Source organism: Musa acuminata, chromosome BXJ3-4 (genome assembly GCF_036884655.1).
Source record: "Musa acuminata AAA Group cultivar baxijiao chromosome BXJ3-4, Cavendish_Baxijiao_AAA, whole genome shotgun sequence".
In the NCBI taxonomy this organism is placed as follows: Eukaryota; Viridiplantae; Streptophyta; class Magnoliopsida; order Zingiberales; family Musaceae; genus Musa; species Musa acuminata.
In genome coordinates, this window is record NC_088352.1 from 37866160 (window position 1) to 37891578 (window position 25419).

At 36.8% G+C, this 25419-nt stretch overlaps 2 protein-coding genes across 4 annotated transcripts; both read right to left on the bottom strand.

Annotated features, from left to right (window-relative positions):
• Window positions 1-21: 21 nt before the first annotated feature.
• LOC135581745 (rab GTPase-activating protein 22-like) lies at window positions 22-6292 on the bottom strand. Of its 3 annotated transcripts, XM_065149608.1 has the most exons (6): window positions 5797-6292; window positions 3011-3146; window positions 2857-2906; window positions 1724-1777; window positions 1479-1518; window positions 22-1400 (listed from the first exon to the last, which is right to left on the bottom strand). In XM_065149608.1, the coding sequence occupies exons 1-6, from the start codon at window positions 5982-5984 to the stop codon at window positions 267-269; spliced, it is 1602 nt and encodes a 533-aa protein (XP_065005680.1). In that variant the 5' UTR covers window positions 5985-6292; the 3' UTR covers window positions 22-266. The 3 variants fall into 3 exon arrangements, with proteins under 3 accessions (XP_065005680.1, XP_065005678.1, XP_065005679.1); XM_065149606.1 differs by having other exon boundaries at window positions 22-1518; window positions 5797-6291; XM_065149607.1 differs by lacking the exon at window positions 5797-6292 and adding an exon at window positions 5545-5785 and having other exon boundaries at window positions 22-1518.
• A 5257-nt stretch (window positions 6293-11549) lies between these two features.
• On the bottom strand, window positions 11550-24992 carry LOC135581749 (sphingoid long-chain bases kinase 1-like). The gene is made up of 9 exons (XM_065148504.1): window positions 24710-24992; window positions 23008-23566; window positions 22547-22918; window positions 21043-21136; window positions 20924-20961; window positions 18705-18851; window positions 16418-16517; window positions 12665-13611; window positions 11550-12108 (listed from the first exon to the last, which is right to left on the bottom strand). The coding sequence occupies exons 2-9, from the start codon at window positions 23431-23433 to the stop codon at window positions 11959-11961; spliced, it is 2274 nt and encodes a 757-aa protein (XP_065004576.1). The 5' UTR covers window positions 23434-23566; window positions 24710-24992; the 3' UTR covers window positions 11550-11958.
• Between the last annotated feature and the right edge of the window lie 427 nt (window positions 24993-25419).

The window sequence follows — 25419 nt, forward strand, 5'->3', positions numbered from 1 at the left end:
ACCAGTACCGGACAATGGTGGTTATAAAATGGGAAATGTTTCTTTGAATCATTGGTACAATATGTAAATCCACTTGAGTGAGTCCAATGTTGCAATTGAGCAGTTTTTGCTAATCATGGCTATCAGTGTATGCCTGGCTGAAGCAACTATTCATGTCTCTCAGAAGAAGACATTGTGGAGGAATTAATTCAATTAGAAACTGCAAATAACTAAAGACTATGAGAGATGGTACAAATGGTACCAGAGAAGAAATGGAGAAACAGAGGTCATTCAATTTTGTCATGCAGGGTCACCACCAAGTCATGGGCATCATCCAAAAGCTTCCAGATATCCATTTGCCCTGTCATGCTGTTGCACTCTCTTATGATTTCATCCATGCTGCTATACCTCTCAATGATCAACTTCCTCTTCTGCAGCACCGACGCTGCGATGGCGTAGAGCAACAGATCATCGGTGGGAGGCGCACGTAGCCTTATCCTCCCCCATACTGATTTCCCGATCCCTGCTCGAATTGCTGCCTGGTCTGCCCACATCACCTCCCATAAGCACAGAGTCTGCTCAAAGGTTAGCTCTCTTCGGAACATAACCACAACCATTCTGTACACAAAGAAGCAGTCCTCGGCTTGAAGCTTCTCCAGATGCCTATAGAGATGAGAATCCTTGGATTTGATGATCTTGGAGACGATGTTCAGTTGTCTCTTGATGCCCACCTCATCAAGCCTGAAATTATGTCTAGCTTTCCTCATAAACCCTACAAAGCACCAAAACGCCATATGATCCTCCTCCACGATGGCAAGTATGGGAGATAGAAGGTCGCTCATTCCTTGGCAGTAGCCTATTTCAGGATCGTAGAGTGCATATGCCTCTAGTACAGCAACCAGTCGTGCTGCATGGTACACTCGGCATGGCTCCAAGTGGTCATAGTCTTTCAGACCAACAGCAATAGCAGACTTGAAAGCCTTGTCTTTGGAGACTGCAGCTTGAGCTGGAGAATACATTATCCAGTCAGCATTAGCTCGGATGGCATCTAATCGCATGATACGCTGCCATGTTGCAAAATCCTCAGCTTTTCGATCAGATTTAATGTCTTCGCCCATGACTGAATCAATCTTGGTATGCTTAGGATAAGTTCCAATGCATCCTTCTGCCCTGGAGGACATCAGAATGCTTCCAGGTTCTTCATCAGTGGAGTACTCGCTCTCAGAAGATTCTGTATCCTCAGCAGATGCATCAGCATGGGTTATTCCACTTTTGTCATCTTCATCCGGTATAACTAACCCGGAGGCAGGTGTTTCCTCACTCACTCTCTGCTCCAAAGTGTCATTACGCGGGCTACCTCGTTCAGTGGAAAGGGATTCTCTGGCACTAAAAACCTCTTCGGAGCAAACAGAATCACGTCCCTGTATAAAGCTGGGACTGTCAGCATAACTTGTTTTGATTATTTCATTTAACTCGTCACCATCATTGCTGCGATTTACCATTTGCCGACATCTTCTTCTTAGTTTCTCGTATTCTTTCCTGTTATGAAACCAGAAAAGAAACAAAATGAGCCACCTCCAAGGCTGGCAGGTATTAATCAATTTATATCTGTATCCAAGTCGAACAATGATGAAAGGTAAACTGACAGTTCAAGAAATGGAATTTGGGACCATCTTGTTATGCATAAATTAAAACAAGGGAAGAGAATTAAGAACTGAATTCGCTTAGCAAAAAGGCCAAGTACCTCTTTTGTGCTTGAATGGCCTTTCTATCAACCTTTGAGCTCTTTAGGTCATATCTGCACAACAAAATAAAAAGTTCAAATTTAATAACATGCTTCAGGCAGCTCCACATAAAGATTATATCAGTTCTAGTGCTTAGATAGACATATCAATTAATAATTTGTCAAATGCCTCGAGTCCAAACAAAAATATCATGTTTAGCACCCAGAGACCAATATTATGACTTCCATTTGCTACACATAATTCTGCTTATTGCATCAAAGTGACAGAAATAAGCAGCTTCTTGCATACTAATGCATTAGCATTCAAAAAGATACAACATTTCTTAGCACAAGGACTATAGTACCTTTCTTAAGAGTGCTATGACCATTTTTACATGATCGACATAATGACACATCACACAAGAATGATAATGATACCAATAAGAATGAGCTATAAATAAGCTATTGAGAGCCGTAAAATAATTAGGAATTTACTATGCAAATATAAACCGTGTTGCAAGCCTCTGCTTGCTGGAAATGTAATGTGGTTTTGACAAGATGCACAACTAGTCAGACATACCAAACAAAAGAAGATTATTTTTCTAGAAGTTTAATAATTATTTAAGAGATTAAGCTAAGAGAAACTATAGGGTTTACAAATGTCTACTAGCTGAAATAGATAGATTTAATTTTAAACAGAAAATAAAAGAAACTAAATGCAGCAGAGGCATCAAGAATGGTGCAAATGCTACCAAGAGGTATACTCGTTGTTTTGCTTGAAGAACGAAGAGAAAACATAGTATCAGATGACAGTTAAAATGATGTGTTTACCCAGTTTCGCATCAAGAAGAACATATCTATCACTCAGATAGATCGGTGACTCGTTTTCACTTAAACGGGGAGATTACATATTAAATCCTCTGAATATTTTATCCATTAACCTAATGGACAACTAACAACACTCAGAAGATCAATAAACCAACAACAATTTCACATAGAAACATTTTGAAAAGATGGTTTAGACAATAATATAATCATAGAATTTGAAGATGAAAATTAGGAAAGACCAAAATAGATGCAATTTGAACCTTATCTTATAACAATTTCAGAAGCATTGCATAGAAAAATTTCAAAAAGATGGTTTAGAATCTCACACTCCAAGAAGGAATGGCCAGACTTCAGCCCTGATGCTAGGATCAATTCCCTGAAGCATGTGTAAAACAACTGCTTTAATCGACCCTTGTCAAAATGGGTCAAGACAACTAAGATAAAGTGATAAAAAAAAGATAAATTATAGTAGGAGCTTACTCCACTGCGAACTTTCTTTAGAAATTTCACCCCTCCATCACGGAGCTTTCCATCCGATGTGAAAAAATTGTTCCACTGCTGCTTTGTAAGTGCATGTTTCCTTTTCCTTCGAGACCATGGTGACCTAAGGCTTCCTCTGAAAATTTGCAGTGATGTCACACATGAAAAACATTAAAGAATGAAGAAAGGCAAACAAATTAAAGACAGATGGCCATGTCACTACCACTCACTTACAACTGAAGTGGCTGGGTACTTTTCTAAGATAGCCAAGTATAGAATTGTGAAGTCAAAGCCATTAATTAAACATGTTATAATTTAATCTGCAATTTTCATGGCAGCAACTTCATAGTCAAGAGAGACTAGGACCTAAAAAGGTGAAGCTGAAGAATATTAGGCCATAACTTCTTTTCAATGGACGAAAAAGATAGATACTAAAGATAATTATCCATGATCAAGAATAGAATATTGTTAATCAAAACAGATCTGCCTGTTTACAGAAGTCTAAATTAGGAAAAGGCAGTACAACCAATGTAAATCGAAGGACAGACAGATAGCTAAGTGCTTTCTTCATTGTCCGGCATGCCACCATGTAAACGCAAGCCAACAAAAGAAAAACAACCAAGTAAGAAAGAACGGGAGGAAAACCAAAGAAAAAAAGAAAGAATTCTATAGAAACACGTCTATGTCCCTTTGCGTGCTATGATGATCCCTATTCATTTTTTGAAGGATATCATGGCATGAAGTTTGTGACTCTCAAAAGCTAACATCATGGTCGGGCTGAATCAGCCTCTTGTATTATGCTAAGAATTTCAAGCAGTATATCAATGAACGAAACAAACCCAAAACCTTTCAAATATTAGTTCAATCAGAGATCCTAGACCAGTCATTGACCTAATCTGGCAGTAGGCTAGCATGTATGGGCAATATGACATGATGAATCAAATTCCTCAGTAAGCTGCAATACTATCTATATAAGTGCCTGAAACATACTCAAAGCTGGAGTCAATAGTCATTTTCGGTTGGGATACCAAAGATTGCATCGATCATAGGCCACTTTCAGTTGATTCAACAGGAAGTATAAGGTTCTTTAAGTCTAAATACTTTAGTCGAAATCAGACTAGTCCCTGGAATGACAATAAGCTGGCAGGCTGACATTTCCATACATCCTTCAACCTTTTTGTCTTTGCCTATGAGTCCTCTGACTCATACATTTCCTATCTTGTCCATGCCAATTTTATCTTATGACCCATCCGTTCATGTATTTAGTAAATTTCACACTAAAATAAAAGTCCACTTGTACAATGTTCTTCATTCATACATTCTGTGTAGAGTGTAGATGAGCAGATGACTAATTATGGTCGGCAGCTATATCCTCTAACCCCTGTTTCATTGACTTCGCAGTAAGGTGGGGCAAAAGATCACATTCTTCACTGCTCTAAGCTAAATGGGTAATGCTGACACTTGATATAACACATGATAAGGCTTTTTTATTAGGTTCACAATTTTTTTTTACTTGTCCAAACCTACAGAATTTACAATTTTGGTTGCTTCATAACTTCACATTTATATTTCTATAAACAAAATCATACTGTTATAATACTATTATTTTCTACACACATGGTGCTTAAAGTTTTCTTATTATTGAAGTTTTCTAAAACATACGTGAGATTTGACAATTTAACCAAAACTGAAACCAAAATTGCAGACCACAATGCTAAAATGCAACTCCAAAAGAGACCATCCCCACTGAACATAAAATACAAGAATAATCACTTGTTCAAATAAGGTGTTGGCAGCTGAGCAAGATTAACACAGCAAAATTGGAAAAACTTCAATAGTTATTGAAGGTACTGAAATGCATCCTAATGTCTCTATAATAGATGCAGGTGAGTCTTTAGTATTTACTGTCAAAATGATTGATTTGTATCCTACAAAGTACAAACAACCTAGAAAAGAAAAGAATGACATCATAACAATTTGATTGCATATCATTTAGGCTAATACAGTATTAAACAGAACTAATGATATGATTCATGCTTAGCAGATCTAATGATACAAGAAAACGAAGCTGCCCTTTTTCCAAATCTCTTCAACTGCTAATAAAGTTTGTAGAGCGTTAGTGTTCCAACCGATGAGGCCAAAATTACTCTTCTAAACTCTTATTAGAAAGATAAGAGGGCATCAATCAGTGATCACACTACACTGTGGAGATTTATCAATGATCACTGCCCACCAAAAAGAAGGGAAAAGAGACAACGATGGTAGCTTTGATATAAGCGGAATGGATAATTTGAGACTACGGGCAACAACGTAGTGAAACTCTTCGAGCAATTTCATAAGGGAGAACACAATGGAAAGGAACCGAGTGACCGGCAGGCATTTTAGCTGTTATTCCCTTGTTTTTTCAGTTGATTAATTGGGAACAAAGCCGGGATGTTATAGGGAAACCGATCTTCTAGTGAAAAACAAGAAGGTAATCAAAGGCATGGAACAAGAAACCCGCATGAGAAGAGGGGAAAGGAAAGGGAACTCACCGATCAGGAACAGGTGAGGAGGCAACAATGAGGAGCGATCTCAAATGGATCCATGACGACTTAGGCGACGACGAAGATTGTGAAGACGAAGAAGTATGGGATCGTCGAAGGGCGCTCATTCTCTCTCTCTCTCTCTCTCTCTCTCTCTCTCTCTCTCTCTCTCTCTCTCTCTTCTAAAGACTCGATTTTTAACCTCCTACTTCCTGAGAGGTGGGGGAAAGAACAGGAAATGAAGCGCCTTTGCCTGTTTACCTACGAGAGGATATGACAAGGGTAGCGGCCAGGGCGAGTCCGGCCATGGCCGTCACGCCGACGACCACTACTCCCTCATGCCACCGCTCGCCTCCACCGGGGCCGCCCCAGATCCACGCCCCGCCGTCACCCGCCGCACTCCCAACCAAGTTCCCGATCCCACGCTCCACCCAGCTCCAAGCCCACATCGATCGCCCGCCGCCACCGCCCCGCAGCCTCTTCCAACCACCAGTCCCAACCGCACTGCTCTCTTGTGTGTGTATCTGTATCACCCTTTATGGAGACCGGGCGAAATCAAACAGAGATCAGGGGCAATTGCGGCAGAACAGAGCCAGAGAGGAAGCAAAAAGAAGAGCTTGGTGTGATGGTATGGGGAGCAGAGAAGGGGGGACGCTTTAACTTTTGTATGTTCAAAGAGAGGGGCAAGGGGAACATGTGTTGATGGCCTGTGAAAGCCAATCTACAAAAGAGAAAGAGAGTGGGACAGAAGGAACTCTCTCTCTCTCTCTCTACATCAATGAATGCACTCCTTGTCTCTTTGTGTGGTTTTGCTTTGTTCCTTCCACCAACCCTATTGGAATCAAGAAAGAGAGAGAGAGAGAGAGAGGAGTGGGCTGGCCTGCTTAATGTTGAGATTTTGGCCCAACCCAAATGACTTGAAAAGCACACAAAGGAATTGAAGAGTATGTCAAATAGTTTGTTGTTGGGCTTATTTCAACTTGAAAGAGTCTTTGGGTTCCTCCAATTAATTTCATAAGATATGATTGATGATGATACTGTCATATCAAGTTGACAAAGATAGGGATATATGTCAAAATAAGTCTGCTTGACTGAGTCTTAGTGAATTAGAAATGGATCTTTAGGTCAATATTATTGACTTTGTTACACAAAGACTTGTGCTTCCTACAACATTAATATCTGGTGGTTAGCATCATATTGTCTTGAGTCTTTCCACAAATATTTTATATGTAATTCAATATGATAGAATGTAATTATTTTTATTTTTTTGAATATTTTTTTAATCCATCTCAAATAGTCAAGACTTACGTAATCGAATGATGTATGTCAAAGACAATTCATCAATGGTGACATGAGACTTGAAATATCATAATTTCTTCTAATTTATATCCGAAAATATAAAGTGATATTTATTTTTCTGTATTATTTGTAATCTAATAGAAAAAAATACTGTCTATATGACATATAGACGTCAGGTACTACTTTCTTTAATTAGTGGAAAGATATTTCTCTAATGAGAGATACAAACTCAGAGCAAATCAATCATTATGCTCAATACTTTTTTCTCCGATCCCTTTTCTTTTCAATGATTTAGGGAAATGTTAGATGAATTTATTAATTATTATTTTTTTTTGTCTTCAACTTAAGATTGTCATTAGTTCATGATCATTAATTTTTTTACTTCCTAATTCCTAATCTAGTTAGGAAATGTAGTAATTAATCTCACCTAATTAAAATTTAAAAAAATTTGAAGTCTGAAATATTATGAGCAAAATCTTTGAAAAATATTTTTTAATTTTTTTTCATGAAGTGCCTCTCATTTCTTGAATTCCTTAAGAGTATTCTATTTTTCTTTTGTCTAAATCTAGAATATTTTTTTCTTCTCTTTCTTATGAATAGGTGCATGAATCGATCTAATTATAATATTTTTACACTCAATAACAGTATTTTTATATTATTAAAAATATTGTAACATAGTAATTATAGTGTTTTCTTTTTAAAAAAAATACTATAACAAAATGTGAAAATATCACAGAATCGATTTAACCTATGAATAGATCTATAGGAAAAGATAAAGAAAGAAAAAAGAGAGGACAAAATGATAGGTGTTGAGAGTCTTTCATATATTAGTTTAAGAAAAAGTGTTGTTAGAAAATTTTACAAAAAAAGAGTCAATTTTAAAAAATTATTTTTTTTTTTTTCAAGTATTCACCATTAAAAAGAATCCTATTTTAGAGAGGCCTTTGTGATATAAGACTTTCTTGTCTTTGTATGAATTTTATAAATTTTGTTTCGGATCAAAGTATGTAAAGTTAATAAAGAAATTAAACTTGCAATTGTCACCAAAGAAAGTGCAATGACATTTTAACATATATTTGCAACTTCATTTTTTGCTCTAAAGTGTCTCCTAAAATTCATATACTCTATTAAGATTAATTTTCGGATAGTAAGCAACAAGGTCGGACGACATCGATAGGAAGAGAAAGAGTGTTGCCATCAATCGAGAGTATCGATAGAGAACACAGGACAGCGACGACGTTAGCAAGAAGAGTGAGGTTGTAAAGAAAAAAAAAATTGATAATATTATAATATAAATAATAAAATAAAATTTTATTATTTATTAAAAGAGTTATCGAAAACAAGGGATTATCAATAGTAATCATTCATCGTAACTTATCATATTAGAATCATATAATCTCTCCACTCAAACACCAAAAGTATCCTAAGATTTTTTGTTTTTTACTTTTTTTCAAAGGGTAGATAGTGAAGACTATCCTAAGATTTTACTATAAAGATCAAAATCTTTACCGGTTAAGCTCGATAAAAGAGACTTGCTTATAAAGTTTAGTTAATCATTGATGGTCTCATTTGCAAGAGGTTCTTAAAGACTTACAATTCTATGTAGGTAGTTTCTTCAAGGTTTTCCTTATAGCAGATAGCTTTCTCTTTGAGCTTAAGACATATAGATAGAGGAGACTTGAAAGCATGGAGTTCCACTTTAACTAGTAATCAAACATCAACTCTTGCTGCAGCAAATTCAATGTGCTTAGGCAGACAAAAAGTGCGAGAAGAGAATAATAGATCATGATAGCTGAGTCATCGAGAATTATAAAGAGATCCATATTGTCAAGGCTTAGAACATGAATTAACTAACATAGCAAGTACAAGAAATCTCAGGAACACATGATAGTGTTAAAGCAAGTCACTGTGAAGTCAAAACAGGCAGAACCTTCATTCTTTTCCACATCCTTCAGTATCTGTAGAGAAGATGAAGAAGAAGAAGAAGAAGGAAAAAAGCAAGCCAAGCATCACAGTGCCACTTGTTTTCCTTTTCTTGTGTGTGTGCACGATCCCACATTCCCATTCCCATCCAAGTGTGAAGAGTTGCAATCAGCCATGGAAAGTTGTGGACGTGAGACTCCCATAATAAAGCATATCAAAATCCAAGATAAAGCTCATATTCCCCAACGCACAAAAGGCATCACTCCCCATCCCAAGAACATGCCTGATGGTAAGAGAAGGAGCGAGCAAGAGTCGAGAGCTTCCTGCCAAAGAGAGAGAGAGAGAGGTTGCCATCACCATATTCCCATGGTGTATATACACCAATAGGACAAGGTTGCCGGTGAACGACACCCCTAAGCTTGTATCTCTCTAACCCTAACATGTTTGACCGCAGGACCTACTCATGTACTGTGATTAAACAGCTATCTGCAAGTACTGTCGGCATTAGCTTTATGGCTCATTTTCCTATGGTGTCTTTTGCTCGATGTTCTTCTGCTGTCTTGGGGATGGAGAAGAGGTGAAATGTTGTGCCATGGGAATAAAACAGCCTCAATATTCATCATGACATATATACAATTTAATATGATAACAAAGCAATCCAAGCAAATTTTTAGAACCAAGAGATGTTTTCCTTAGTTCATGTCATGTTCTTTTCATCAAGTGGAAATTAGCATGAACAAAGAAAAAAAATAGGAAAGAAAGAAAGAAAGAAAACAAGATGGGGACTGTTTGATTAACCATCAAAGAAATCTGAAATTTATGCAAAAAGATCTTCATTTCCATAAAATGAACAGAGAAAATGGAAAAAAGGTGCAATAATATTTCAGAAGGTGATCATAAAGAAATGATGACAGACTTTTCAACCCATACTGCCTGGAGGGAATAAAGAAGTGAAAGGAAACAAAAAGAAAGCAAGAGAATGAAAGCTGGTCAAACTTAATATCATTACACCAATCTGCTGCTCCACATGTACCCTTACAACGTAATCACAAGACAACCGAACGAGCAAGCTATCAAGAGAGAGAGAACAAAGATCATATCACCACTCAAACAAGCAAAAGGAGAAGCGAAGTCGTAAGCCATCCAACCTGCAGATCTGCGATTCAAACATATGCAGTGAGTTGGTGGAGACGGAAGCTGTGATTGGGGGGAATGAAGCCTGGTCCGAGGTCTCTTCCACAGAGAGGTGAGTCGAAAGTGTCCTCGAGCCAGACAACATTCCCCTCAAAGAAAAACTTCCTGATTTGTCATCTCTCTCAACCCTATAGATTTGGAAGAAGCAAACAGAGTCTGGATCGCAATTATACGTGAAATTATAAGTGTAAGAGAGAGAGAGAGAGAGAGAGAGAGAGAGAGAGAGAGAGGAAAAGAACAAGAGAAACAACAAGAGTAAAGAAGAGAGGTGAAGAAGGTGAGACAAAAGAAATGGAGTAGCAGTGGTCCAAACCCTACGACTGACGTTTGGGATAAGACCATCTCGACCTCATGAAAGCCCATCTTCTCTCTCCTTTTATAGATGGAAGTCGTCTCTCGGTCTACAAGACAGTACAGGCCTCTTCCCAGCCACCATTTAGCTGCATCTGGATGGTGCAGGGATCATCAACAACTGAGAATTAACGTATATATACAGACACACACGACATGGAGAGGTTGAAGTGAGGAGAGAGAGAGAGAGCGGAAGTGGTTGCTTTGATCACTGTGGCCGTCATCATGGAATTTACTGTTTTGGAAAAATGTATTCCTCTAAAAGAGTAATCAGATATTATAAATCAATATGATTGCCTCACAGCATATGCTTTCGTCGATGACAGAGATGAGAAGTGCTCCAAAATAAACACTTTTTATTCCTCCGCAGGGAGTATACTGCTGCAGGCAACAGATACTTCAGCGTATTCATCCACCTAAAGAAGGGGTTCTCTTTAAATCATACGGATAAAATTGATTGAAAGCCCATTTTTCGTTCACAAAGTCAAAGACAAATATATCCATCGCCGACATGCAGCCATCTATCTTTTGACTATTCCCCGATTATTTTTATGTCAATTCTGGCAGATATTCTCAGCATCGACTCAGTTTGCAACAGAGTCAAAAAGGTTCTACTGTGTTCTTCATACAGAATAAGAATGGAGCGGATTTCTACATCAAATAGTAAAAGATGGTCTAAGAATGCATTGCAATATCTGCAGGTGTTAACATGTATGCCAATAGTATCCACTGACCTTTCCAGGTGGCCTACTTGTCCAAAGCCAACATGTAACTTCGCCACCATCGTTAAATCACAGTGCCGCTCTCATCTGGCAGTTGATACAGAAGCTTCAGCATTGTGGAAGATGAAGCAAGTACAGCAAACAAAGTAGGATTCATTTGCCATACATGAGAGAGAGAGAGAGAGAGAGAGAGAGAGAGAGAGAGAGAGAGACTCTTATCCATAGGTTGGCTTGGACTAGCTGTATGTAAGTATATATGTTGTGAAATAGGGCCTGTCCATTGGTGGTCTTAGAACCATCAGTCAATTTAAGATTGGAGTGCCATGTTTGATGATTCCATAGCTTTAATAGGTGCATGTGTTGGAGAACAGTAGCATCATCTAAATGTTTAAATGCTCATAACATATGGACATGTAAGATTGTATTCATGGTTCAAGGTTTTATTAAAAGAAATTAATAAGAGGTTTCAGAGTGCAGATGATGTACATAATCTGTCTGTCTACATTTGGTTGTTTCCAATGTATATAAATATATAACCAGAATGTCATAGAACATGGTGTTAAATTAGCATACAAATACATAGCTGTTCATGCAAGTAGCATCCAGAGAAGTGCTAAAATATACAAGTACATACAAAAAAATGAACTCGGGTTTCATCTAATAAACTATTAGGGGCAGAGAGAAAAAACCTGTAACAGAAGGGATGAACAGCAGGTGGTGAAGAGAAGCAAACGGTGATTACCGATTAAGTAATGGGGAAAAGAAAAAAATTGATTGCTCGCCGTGCTTCAAAGGCACTTAAATATACAGAGACCTACAAACAAGTGGCAGATCCAAGTTATAGTAGAGTTGACTGCTCCGAGTAGTTAGTTACCACATCTCTTATGAGTCGTCGAAGCAAAAAAGCCAAGGACTCGTATAAACACAGCAACTACTATGCACGATCCTTGGCAGGGCGGCCAATCAGTCTAAACTGATCCGGTAGCAAGGAACAAAAGGCTTGTCCATCAACATGAATAAGTTCCCCGTCGATACCACACCCACCATTCGTGTTTGCAGCAGGCCTAAGCTTTACGGACCTCACCTGCAATGTCAAGAATAAGGTCTCATGTCTGTTGAAATTTGATAGCACAATGAGATGAGTTCATGATGGTGGTCCAGTCACCATAAAATAAAGAACTATGGAAACAGATACTATTATGAGCAGAAGGACACTACATTTTCCGAACAAACATTTAAAATCAGAACATCCATATCATAAGCAGATTAAGTTGGTTGTAATATAAGATATAAAAATGACATCATTGAATAAAGCAAAAAAGAATTATTAAGTTTGAATTGTTAAAACTACTTTCCGCATGCAAAGCAACTCCATTTCTAATTGTTTTACATGCTTTACCATATCTGGCAAAAGCAAATTAAATCAGCATTCGACAAATACATCTCAAGAAACTCATGAAGAACATCAAAATCTACTTTTGGCAAGCACGAGAAACTAAAAGGAAGATCAGAAGAGGCTGGGTTACCCCACAAGACAATTTTCTACAAGAAACAAACATAAGTTTAAAAACTGTACTAAAGTACTAAACATAAAGAATGATTCTACGCTTGAGAGGACATAAAGAGTAGTATTGCTATACCTTAACGTAGTCAACATATGGCAGAGAAAGATGCCGACCAAACTGCAAGTACATAAAGAATCTCAACAACCTCATTCTTCCACTCCCATTGATCAATAGCAAATCCAAACTGTTATCATCATGCTCTGCTTTTGGTGCAACGACCTGGGAACTTAGACTCTGAACAGTTTTGCATGAATGATTGCATACCAAAACAGCAAGAAATTGGCCTTTTTTGACAACCCACTTTTCATCTAAGCTTGGAACAAGTTCCTTCTTCAACCCTAACTCTATGTCAACAGGTGGCCCTGACAACTCAATGGGATTCTCAGTTTCCCAGTTAGGCTCAGTATCCCACTTTGGCTCAGCATCCCAGATAGGTCCTGGATCAGATATTGTTGATGATATGTCTTCTTTGTCATACAAAGCAGTGGGTGCCCAAGAACACCTGGCATCAGTTGTAGCAGTCATTCCAGTCCAACTTCTATCAGTTCTAGATTTTGATCTGGTCCTTGGCCAGTTTGAATTGACAGACAAGTGAGGTTGGGGGTGAAGCACTTCATCTGGCTCAGTCACTAAATTACTTCTCCCTAAAGATAACCGTTTTACTTTTGGATTAAGTCCACGGACATACTCTGATGGCTCACTGCTTGCGATTGTGCTACCAGTAGCATCCACATCCCCTCCAGACATTCTACTTGGACTCATAATGGAGTCAATACTAGACAAACTAGAAGCTCTGGTAAGGCCTTCTTTTCTTGACCTCCGCATTATGTCTGTATAAAAGTCTGACATGTCAATTTTTTGTTGATCTTCTGAGCTTTTTCCTTCTGCATTTATCACCTGAGCCTTCGGGAGATACTCCAAGTCAAAGTTGTACTTTGGCAAGCAAAGAAACTTAAGAAACCCAGCCACGAAATAGCGCAAAGGACCAAAGCGTTTCTGATACTTCTCAGAGAGCTCCAGAACTGCATGGTTTATAGCAAAATAAATCAAGATACAACAATCACTAATTAGAATTGCATATAGACTACGATTTATTAACAAAAAAATCTGCATGTTCATGCATAAATAATTGCAATTTAATTAACATAGAGGCAGGATATCTTGGACAACTCTGTTTGTGGTTTCTTGGCATGCTAGATGGTAGGACATTGTACTTCTACAAGAACTAGCATCACTTAGTGACATACACATAAAATTTTGAACAGAAAATATGTAGTATTCAAACTATTGACACTAGCTCACCTTTTTCTGGAAAAGGAAAAAAAAGAAGTATACATCGATCGAGAGCTGTGTTTAAAATAAACTTCATTGACATTGCCTATCTGGCAAGAAAAAGAAGCAGAACAGAAAAAAGTAACATTTACTAATCATAAAGCTAACAATTTGCCAGCCATGAAAACTAGGCCAGAAGGGACTTATCCATAGCATGGAAAACAAAGGCAATACAAGATTTTGCCTTTTTGTTTTATTTTCAAATTAGTACTCCATTGTTGCCGAAGAAACATTATTCTGCCCATCACCATTGCTTATCGACCCAGGGATGTCAGTTCCAATGACTCCAAAGTGCAAGAAGTCTCCGCTTTATCAGTCGTATACATTATAACTATTCCATCACGGTTCACATAAAAAGGGCATTAGCATGTGGCCCGGTATTTTGTTCTCATGGTTTCCTTAGCTAATATAAAGTACTTTAGACTTTAACAGTAACCCAAAGTGTTGGATAGAAAACATATACACAACAATTCTGTATACAAAGATTATGCTGATTATCTTAGGCAAATGCTCCAAATACTGCACAAAACTACGAATAGGATAGTTTAATGAAATTAGTTAACTCCGTGACAAAACAGCAAGGGGAATGAACTACTAGACAACAGTTGAACCTCAAACCACCCATGCGAGGACCCCAACTTGGCTGATCCTAAACAATGTTGTTTTGGTCTGATTTTCTATTCATGTTATCTTCGGACATTATATATATATATATATATACACACACACATATATATATATACATATATACATATATACATATATACATATATATATATACATATATACATATATACATATATATATACATATATACATATATACATATATACATATATACATATACATATATACATATATACATATATATATATATATATATATATATATGTATATATAAACACACACACACACGTTTTTTAGTTGCTATTTAGGTCGAGTTTGGTCATAATTTAAGTTGTGTTCGAGCCTTATTTTAGTTATAGACAGGTAGGTTGGGGAGTGCTTAAGCTATTAAGATTTATGCTTAGCAAATTCTAGATGTGTCTTTAGAGAGGATATTGTGGAAACCTGAGACCTCGAGAAAAAGAAACTCTTTCCCTGAAACTCATTTCAGTTTGCCAAATATGACGTATAAGTCTGAGAGATTATTGTTTAGTATTGTTTATTTCTTTACTGTGATAGAAAAAAAGTCTTTTAGTAGTGTGTTGTGTCTTCTCTCTCTCTTTAATCCTTGGGAGGCCAATTCTCCTTGAACTGGAACTGATAGGGATGGTCATATCCTATCTCAGAGAGATCACAGAAGCCATCTAATTGGTTATCCCTTGTACTTTAGTAAATAAATTTAGTGTTTTCTATAGCTGCCACGAACATCCTCACTAGCATTGCAGGGTGGCTTTCCTAGTAGATCTAAACAAATATTCTTGGTTTTTGGCATGAGAACAAGTAGATACCATTCAGGCATGGTGTAGCTCTATGTTATGACAGTTGACATATGCCCTTATGTTTATCAGCATGTGCTTTTACCGTCCAATATAAATCCAAATCTGACCTTAACCATATGTAGGCACAATTGACATGAACAAACATCGCACAGGTTGAAACCTTTCTAGCCCAGTACATCCCAGATATGTGCTGACACATGCTAATTGACACAACCATTGGGTCTAATCTGACACAACCTAACGAATAAGTATAACAGATTAACTGTGCTCATAACCATCTTGCCCAGTTTATATATGAATGTTCCCTAACCTATATTGAACCCATAACGAAGGAGTTGCAACATCCAAAAATTAGATAGAATAACAAACCCAGTGCTCAAGGCTCCTGCCAAATGGGGTTTGAGAAGGTGAATGTATCTAGCCTTACTCTTGTAATTACAGAAACTATTCCTGTGACTTGAACCTCGATTACCTATGTTGCAGACAAGCAACCTTATTATGACTTGAAAACTCACCCCTAGATGATCACCATATTCAAATTATCTTATCTAGAAAGATTTAAAGTAGTCATTATTTAAACACGAAATATTCCCATTTAAAATGATGTCTTCATACTTTTTTCCTCCTAATTAAACATAAGAATGTGATAAACATAGATAACTGATTTTTTCTGAATATTATAATGGCATGACTGAAGAAGCAATGTGTGTATCTTCAACAAGGTACTAGGAATAGCCACTCAATAAAAGAAAGATAAAGATTTGTAAATCTAACTCACAAAATACAAAATTAACTAGTCCCAATCTGTGGAACACAGATTGGCTTGCCAGAATCACTCATCAACAATATGGTAGCATATTGAAATAGTAGAGGTTTTAAGAATGTGATTACCAACTTTGTCATATCAAAGTTCGCATAACATATAGCAATTTGTTTATTGTGCAAAAAATATAGGTATAGGTAGCATAATAGATAAGGGGTAATGCAGCAAAATTGACAATAACTACTATATTGCCAACAAATATCCAGCATGATAAATTAATGAAATTACCATCACTGAGAAAACCAAAATATGAAACTGTTGTCCCATAATGAGTTATCCCATTCTGAATCCATTTAACAGTAAGAACATCAGTAGCAGTGAGTCCCCCCTGTATTACAGAAAAAATAAACCATCAAATATGAGAAATAACGGCATAAATTTATAGGAGACATAAACAAATGTTCAACAATGGTATACTAAACTCTGAACTGAACAATCCAACACCATCAAATCATGATCTTGATCAACATGCCAGATCCATTCAGAGAACGTTTCCACAGCATCATTTTGCAAAGCGATATCACTAGTCGAACCCTTGGCCTTTCACTAATTGCTCATCTAATTCCAACCATAAACCTGGATCCTTCAATTAATTTTGTTTCACATAGTCATGCTCTCAACCTTATTTTATTTCAATATAAAGCTGAAACTTACAAAAATTATAGTCATCTTCAACTTCTTCCTCTCTAATTTAAACCATTGACTCAGCATTCACACCTTACCCATGCACATTTACATGAAAATTGTTTGTTGCTTTAAACATAGCTATGACGGAAACCTGGGATCTGAGAGGTTACCTGTGGTCACAATCAGTTTAAAGAATTAATGGAAGCAAAACTCTTATAACTAAGAACACAGTGGTGGCTCTGATCAATACTAGGGAATTGATTTAAACAAAGATCCAAGACCAATAGCATGCCTGTGGGTCTGACTGTCAGTCAGAATTAAGCCTGCTTGTGGTTGCAGTCAGTGCCAAAATAATAATGGGAATAAATCCTAAAACGAAGAGCATGCCTATGGCTGCAAGCAGTCTCCGAGAATTAAAGGAAATTAAGATCTTAAAAGATAAATTTGGTAGTCCTCTGTTTTTCTATCACCACAGGGACCCCGTCTCTGTATCTCCACAATACTACCATGCAACACTTACTGTTACAGAACGTTCTATATCTTCTAGAATTGTTTGTCTTCAGCTAACAGTGGTGTGGCACACCATCTTAGCAGTAGCATGGGATAGTGGCACTGCAACAGTCGCTACAGCAGATCAATAAAGGTATATCCTCTCTTTTTTTCTCCTCCCAATAATCTTCTGCTAATTGGCCAGAATCAGTCCCAACAGGCAGGTCTATTTTTCGTTTACTCTTGCCCAGTTACAGATTCCAACCAAGTCTAGCGCATCTACGACACCCAGTGTTCTTGCCGTGTCTTGTCAGCACAGGCACCATACAAGTTTCTTAATATCCTAATCATATAGTCAAATAAAGAAGTGCCAAGATATGGGATCCTACGTGCTACTCTGTTGAACAAAGATACAAAAATGTAACTTGTGTAAAGCACTCAAGATGAACTGGGCTTGAAAGAGAGCTTTCCTTCCTAGATAGATAAACTACTCACTTAAAATTTTACAGCAATAGACATTAAAAGCATTGTGCACACAATATGATACTACACAAAATATCTGGACAAAGAAACGCACATATTTGTTGCTGATTTTAGTGAGACACCTGGCTATAAACTTGAAATGGCACATTTACCTTATCAAAGTATATAATAAAATAAACAAATGTCTTGTTCCTCTTGTGATCCAAACACCTTAAGATGATAATACTGAATAACCATGAAAGTTTCACATACGATATGTTGGCTTTGAATTCCATTGAGATAGTTCAGGTCATTTACATGTATTTGAATAATTGGAGGAGAAAACATGTGTCAATATCGTGGAGATGTCTGAATGTATAGTGCAAAAGCTAGGATCCATTCATCCCCTTTTATCATTTTTGCAGGTGTACCTGACAGAACCCCTTATAGATGCCCTTGTTAAGCAAGCAGCAAAACACAAGTTTGCTTTTAGTTCACCAACAAAAAGGAATATCATTAATCCAAGAGAAAGTTGGAAAACATGGCTTGTCCTTATGCAAGACATAACAAAGAATTCTCTCAAACATATATGCAATTCAGATATGCATTATGGAATGTTCCTAATATATTAACATGTCAGACCCAGTTAAGGCATCACCTTTAATGGCAATGGTTGCCTAGGCCAAAGCACATAACTATATCTCTTTCTATGTCTTTACACACGCACACACACACACAGATAATCAGGATCATACTAGGTCATATCTTGTTTTAGACATCATTATATCAACAGAACAACATCAGAAAATTTTTTCTAGTCTGACACGTGATTATAATTGGTTCAAAAACTTGAGAATTGCATATTAGTAAAAAGAGGAGAACGAAAAGGCAACACAAAGCTTTTATGTGTTGTATTTCTGTACTAACAATACAGTACCTTTACAATGGCCATTGCAGCAGAAATAGGATCTCTAATTCCCAAAACAGTCCAAATGAGTGAATTATCAGAACCAGCAGGAATGACACCAATCGGAATAGAAATCGATTCCTTTTGGTTCTCTCTACTTAGAAGACCATTAAGCACCTGCATCATCATTTAAACTACATATTTAAATAAGTTTTTTAAATAAACATCACAACTATATTTCTACATATGCATTGTAGATAAAATAATCATAGAGGGGTAGATGATAATTTCAAAGAAATGTTAAGCAAATGACTTCTGATGTGACTTAAAAAAGCATGAGTGAACTGCTAAAGGATTTTTCAGGTTTAAAAATGTTTAGATATCTGATACTTAGAAATTAGAATTATCAATGCTGACAGCAATAACAAACACTAAAACTTGAAGCAAAACAAAATGCTGAATGCATGAAGAACTTCTATGCGTATCTATTCCTAGATAGCCTCCCATCTTGGCATACTTGAAAGGCATATACATTGTTGGGGCAAGAACAAAGAAACAACAAGACCATCTATTGTTAAGATGCTGAAACACATATGATCAACATTTTACGCAGACAACATTTTACGCAGATCATGGAGAAGTCTAGTAGAAAATCATCTATTACATGAATCATGAGGAGAGCTACGTGTCTGAGTACACAACCAAGATGAAGGAAAAATGTAATGCCAATACCAGAATAATAAGAATCAGAAAGGAAAATGGAATTATTCTCTTTTCGTTTTCATTTGACTGTATCCTAAGAGTACTCCACATGCATGGAAAATTAGAAAGATGGGAGATTTATTATTCACTAGAAGGACAATAAATATAAGCCAGCAAACATGTAAGAGAACATACTATGCCCTGCAATCAGATGAACAAAAAGGAGGAAATCATAACCTAGTGAAGGATGAAATCTATAAAAACATAAAGACATGAGAGAGAGGGGTGAGGGGGTGAGGAGAGGGAGATGGAGACAATTAAGTCAACGAAAAAATAACAAAAAGAAAAGGTTTTTAACTATGATCAAAGAATTAAAATCTTAACTAGATTATGAAAATTGACTATGTCAATTATGTTAACATAACTGGCCATCTTCCACATTTTATCCTTCGACTAGGTCTGCAAACTCCAAGATATGAAGGCTTCTTGGAAGAATAGGAAATTTTTTTGTGACCAGATTCAACTTGAAGTCTCACTAGTAAAAATGAATGATAATTCTTTGCAAAGGCAACCAACGCAACTGAGGACCTTCCATGAACTTAAAAACCAGTCATAGTGTAAGATCAACCACCATGGTCATATATTCAATATCATCAAACCAAGGAAATGCTGTAGTGTAAGATCAACTTCCATGGTCATATTCAATATCATAAAACCAAGGAAGCGCCGTCAAGATTTTGCTTTAACTAGTGAAAAATTCAGAGAAAAGGAAATTGCAATCCAATCAGCAATATGAATGTTTAGACTGGTGGACTACATTAAGGTTGAAGCAGGGAGCAACAAACTATAATGGAAAACAAGAGTCCAAGGTACCACATCAATGGCGAACGCAGAATCGAGCCACTTACCATAGAAGTAGACCAGACTGTGAAATGTTTTTGTATATATGTATATATGTATACATATGTATATATACATACATACATACATACATACATACATACATACATCTAACCATATGGATTCAAGACTTACATACTTATATATATATATATATATATATATATATAAGTATGTAAGTCTTGAATCCATATGGTTAGATATCATTCTCTTTATATGAAATAAATTTAACCAAGTGGATAATTAAATGTTTTTTGTACATAGCCAAGTTGATATCATTCACACTTCACATATAGAGGTATTTTATGCATAACTATATTAATAGGTTATCATAAATATGCTTATGATCACTATAATCAAATAATAATCTAAAATTATATTTTTAACAAAGTATTATTATTTGTCGATTAGTTTGTTAGTACTTCAACTAGCAATTGACCTCTTTCGGAAAGAGGAGAGCACTTGCTTGCATTTCTCCCAGGAAAACTAAGGCACAAGTTGCTCTTAAACCTTGCAGATTCATTGAATAAGCTTTCTCTTTAACATTCTTGATTTCTCAAAAGGTTAACCACATTATCTCAGATAATTTGCGCAAAGGGAACTCAAAGCATATGGGCATAAACAAAAACATGGTAAAAATAACTAACCTCATTAACAATTCCATCACCGCCAACACATACAATTCCTGAAAGAACATTTTAGACACAACAATGAGGACCAAAATGGTTAAGAGAAAAATTAAAAAAAGTGAACTTGAGCTACATACCATCAGGACACATGTTGAAATCAACTGTAGAAGCAAGGTTTTTTGCATGACCAGCATATGTCGTCTTAACTACTTCCATTTTAAAACCTGCAAGCTGTTACCAGCTTTCTATCATTAAGAAAACATACCTAAGAATTATAATGATCGTTATTCGTCAAAACCAGGAAGTAAGAAAGGGCAATTTCGATAGGCACAGAAAATATGCTAAATAAGATGGATCTTCTGAGCAGGTACAAGTAATATTAATAAATTATCATGAATCACAACCCAAACCAAAGATGCAAATACATCTGAAAGTATTATGGATACAATAGACCAGTTGCCAAATGCAGTTGTCACCAAATAAACAAGCTACTTGTCCAGATAAAGACAGTAAAGACAATAAAATAGTCATATATATTCCAACTAAAGTTGCTGCATTAAATTTTGCATGTACCCAGCCCAGGAGAACGTTGCTTTGGCATCAGGAATATTGCTTCATAATTCAGCATAAAAAAGCTAAGTTAATGAAATTCATATCTTTCACCAAAGTTTTGTATCTTGTTCATTTAATTTGATGCATCCTACAATTACTTTAGACCAAGTTGTGTTAAATTTACATAAAAGTTTATGATGCAACTAGTTATAAATATATTCGATCAAATTAAAACTAAGCTATTCACTTCTTGTAGGCAATTGTCATGATGTCCAATTAAGCATTAATTGGTTTAGTCACATATGAAAAATTTCATGTATACTCAAGAATCCTTATTATTCTTCAGAAATAATAGTTGAATAGCTGGCATATTTCTAAATTACATGGTGGCAAGTGAAGCCACAAAGCCATGTAGGTGAGTTGGTAAAAAAAAAATCCAATATTTAAGGTGTATCTTAGTGGTACATAATTAGGCCATATTAGGGAAGAATAAAGATTGACTAAATTCAAAAATTAATTAATTACATAAAGAATTGCAGGGAATTTTACATATATTATTGTAAATATATCTACATTTTATACTTCTACCATACACCTTATGGACTCCAATGTGAGAATGTGAGGCTGAATGACGAGGGAATTCATATATTTTTTAGCTAACTAATCACACGTCCTCCATAGGGTATCCATTGCTGCAGTTCTTCTTGGGTAATGAACCTCAAAGGAACTTCTTCATGATCAGATGAGACCTTCATATAATATTAAAGTATTACATATAATATTAAAGTGAGCTCAATAATTCTCCTCAGCTATGAGCATTAATAACCTCAAGGAACCTAATGTCTCAACATGCTAAAATCCTACTTCAGCATAGATAAATCCTATAATCCAACCAGATCCAGACCTCCTAAAACTAGAAAGAATCATTATTTCATGCTTAAAATAGACTAGTTCAATAGAAATATAACAAAATCCATAATAGCCATAAACAAGTGGAATTTATCAAGGATAAAGATACAGAAATCACACAGAAAAGAACAATTTCCTTTAAATCCTTTATAACAATCAATTTTACTATATATTGCACACCTTAAAAATTGGTTCAACTTTTCCATGGAATACTTTACTCGATCGACCATGTCCAGAGCGAGGATTCAGTATCACAAGTAGGCTTGGGGGACTTCTGCATTTGATATATGGTATATCATACAGAGGTTCATGGGCCGGAATATCAGATTCCTGCTTCTTATTGGACATCATGGGATGAGGTAAACAATTTACAAAACATTGCTGATCTGCAAAGCCCTGTATCCACTGAACGGCTTCTTCTGAATTCGAAGCTAAGAAACGGAAGTCCCTCTGAACTCTTTGTGGCTTCAGAACACAAGAAAGTCCACATGACCTCCTTTTAGTAGGATATGCATGGACAGTAAAATGCCTTAAACCAGCACAGTAAGACACCTGCCAAAGTTAAAACAGAACAAAATGGATCTTAAGCAATGTAAAATGTAGGAATAGCTTTAATAGAATAAAGCAATTAAGATACTTACAGAAATGATATCATCAAGATTTAGAATACTAGAACCCCAGATCAGGGCCTTGCTTGTCAGCTTTGCTTCAAGTTTATCAGGGTTTCCAGTTCCTGATCCTGTTTGCTCATTGACACTAACACTTTTAGCTTTTTTATCCAAAGCAAGCTTCCCAGAGAAAACTTCATACCCTAGCAAATCAGATTTTTCATCCCCGATATCAATCCTGTGCTCATTGGGCTTTACTTTCTCAAGGTCTTCATTTGCAACATCAGCATCACTCTTCTTCAATGATTTTGCTTTGCCTCTTTTGTCTGGGAAAACAATCGGAGATGAATGCTGACCTTTTGTTGTTTGAGACTTTTTGCTGCTCAAACGGCGAACATATTGCTGCAGTGATCCTCTTGGTGAGGTAATATCTTGAGGGTTGTTGGCAGAATTCTGCATAGCTCTTCTTCGACTGGTGCCTCAGGACATGAGTACAGATCACAAATACTGAACAAAGAGAACAATATCTTACAAGTGACAAGGAACATCACTCAACAGGGCCCATCAGATGTTGTCAGCATAATAACGAATTCTGCAAATTACAAATATCTATTAGGCATTATAAAAAGCATGGAACAGAAGTGGAAATTTTATCTACCATGTATTGAAATTTCTGAAATGTAGGCATATCAAAGTTCCCTTTTAAAATATGTACCTTTAGTGCATCTTGGTATAAACGGTGTCTATAGATTATATTCTTAAATTGCAAAATGCCTTTATTCTAAGCCATCAATGTGGTCTTACAGATAAGAGGAATTCAGCACATTAGTTGCATAAAAAAGGACAACTACTCTAATCTGAAGCAAACAAGAAAACCAAGAATTTTCGAACATCACATAGTGCTTTGAAAGACCATTAATTTCATACATGGAATCAACTGTCTGCCAAAGATGGGCTTCTCCAACTATTTTACTTGTGCAAACATCAGATGATTCCGGGTGATTTACCAATGTTGATTCTACCAAGGTACAGAAACATATACCTAACCCAATGAATTTCATCTTGACGTATACCTTCAAAGACAAACAGAAACACGAACCTGTAAACAAATTTATTTGATCAATTTTGTTATCGCTCTGGTGTTTCTAAGATTCCCAAATCCGGAAGTTCCAGACCTCCAACAGAAACAACTTAGACGGGGAGCCATTGTCTCCAAACAAACTGCTCCCTAGCTGAATTGTGGTCGCATGAGTGAAAGCCCAGTGAAACAGGAGAGTCTCAATCATAACAGTTCTCTCTGCCTCAAAAACCTTCATCTATCAGAAAAATTACTTTCTTTATGATGTCCTAACAGCATACTTTTAAACTAAATTATCCATAATCATCTGAAAAATCACCAGATCAATTAGTGGCTAAATCGCACCCAAGAAAGCAGCACCAATACCCTTGTCAGCTTCAATTTATAGATTCAAATTTCGGTCTTTTCATCCAAATTAATTTCAAGAATCAAGATAATAACACAAAGTTTTCTAAAATAACCTTATTTTTTCTTTTTGCTTAATCCATCCTCCTCTTAACGAAACCTGGGCGTCCGAAAGCTCGGATCGCCGCGAGTCCACATAACTAAAAGATCAAAGAGACGGAACCAAATCAAATCCGAATAAACGAAGCATTGACGCGATAACATGCAATTCTCATCAAACGCAGGAGGGAACGCTAATAGAACGAGTCGCACCCGTCACGGAGCTCCGATCCGCGGAGTAGATCGCCCGATACTCGACACTGAATTCAAGAAAGCCTCCACCGCCGCCGATGCCGAATCAGAACGAGGTAGAACACAAACAACGAAGATCCCAGATCCTGCGGCGACTACTCTGGTCGGAGCCCGAAGAAGAACCCTAAGAACAAGCGGCCGGAACCAGGAAGGCGATGAGACTGAAGGAGAGAATAATAATGGGGAGAAAGCGTCTTCCGAGATGCCGTCTAATAAGTCGCGTTTCCGACACGAAGCGGCGTTGCGGATGCCGATATCTTTCATTTTCTCTATTTATCAGCCTCTTAGTGTTCTTAATTTATTTATTTAATTCTTTTTTTTTTCTCTATCTTGGAAGGTGGCGAAGGTATCGGTGGCGTCACCGCTAGCCCGCCTTTTTGTTTCCTGCGGGAGGATCCACTCTAAAATATATTTTAAATAAGATCTTCCTCTTCTTCTTTCAACCGCTCATATCCGTCAGAGAGGTGCCGATTTTAGTTTGAGCTCCGTTGGCAAAAAAGTATTACTTGGAGAGGATCCGAACAGGTCTCGCTTTCCTTTTCTCTCTCCTCGGATTATACTATGTTATGTTGGGTGGCTGGTGACGGGGGAGAAGCTTACCGGGCAGAGGATTATATCCCAGGGGTACGGTCACCTAATCCCGCCTGAAACTGAGCCCGCTTCCCCACCCT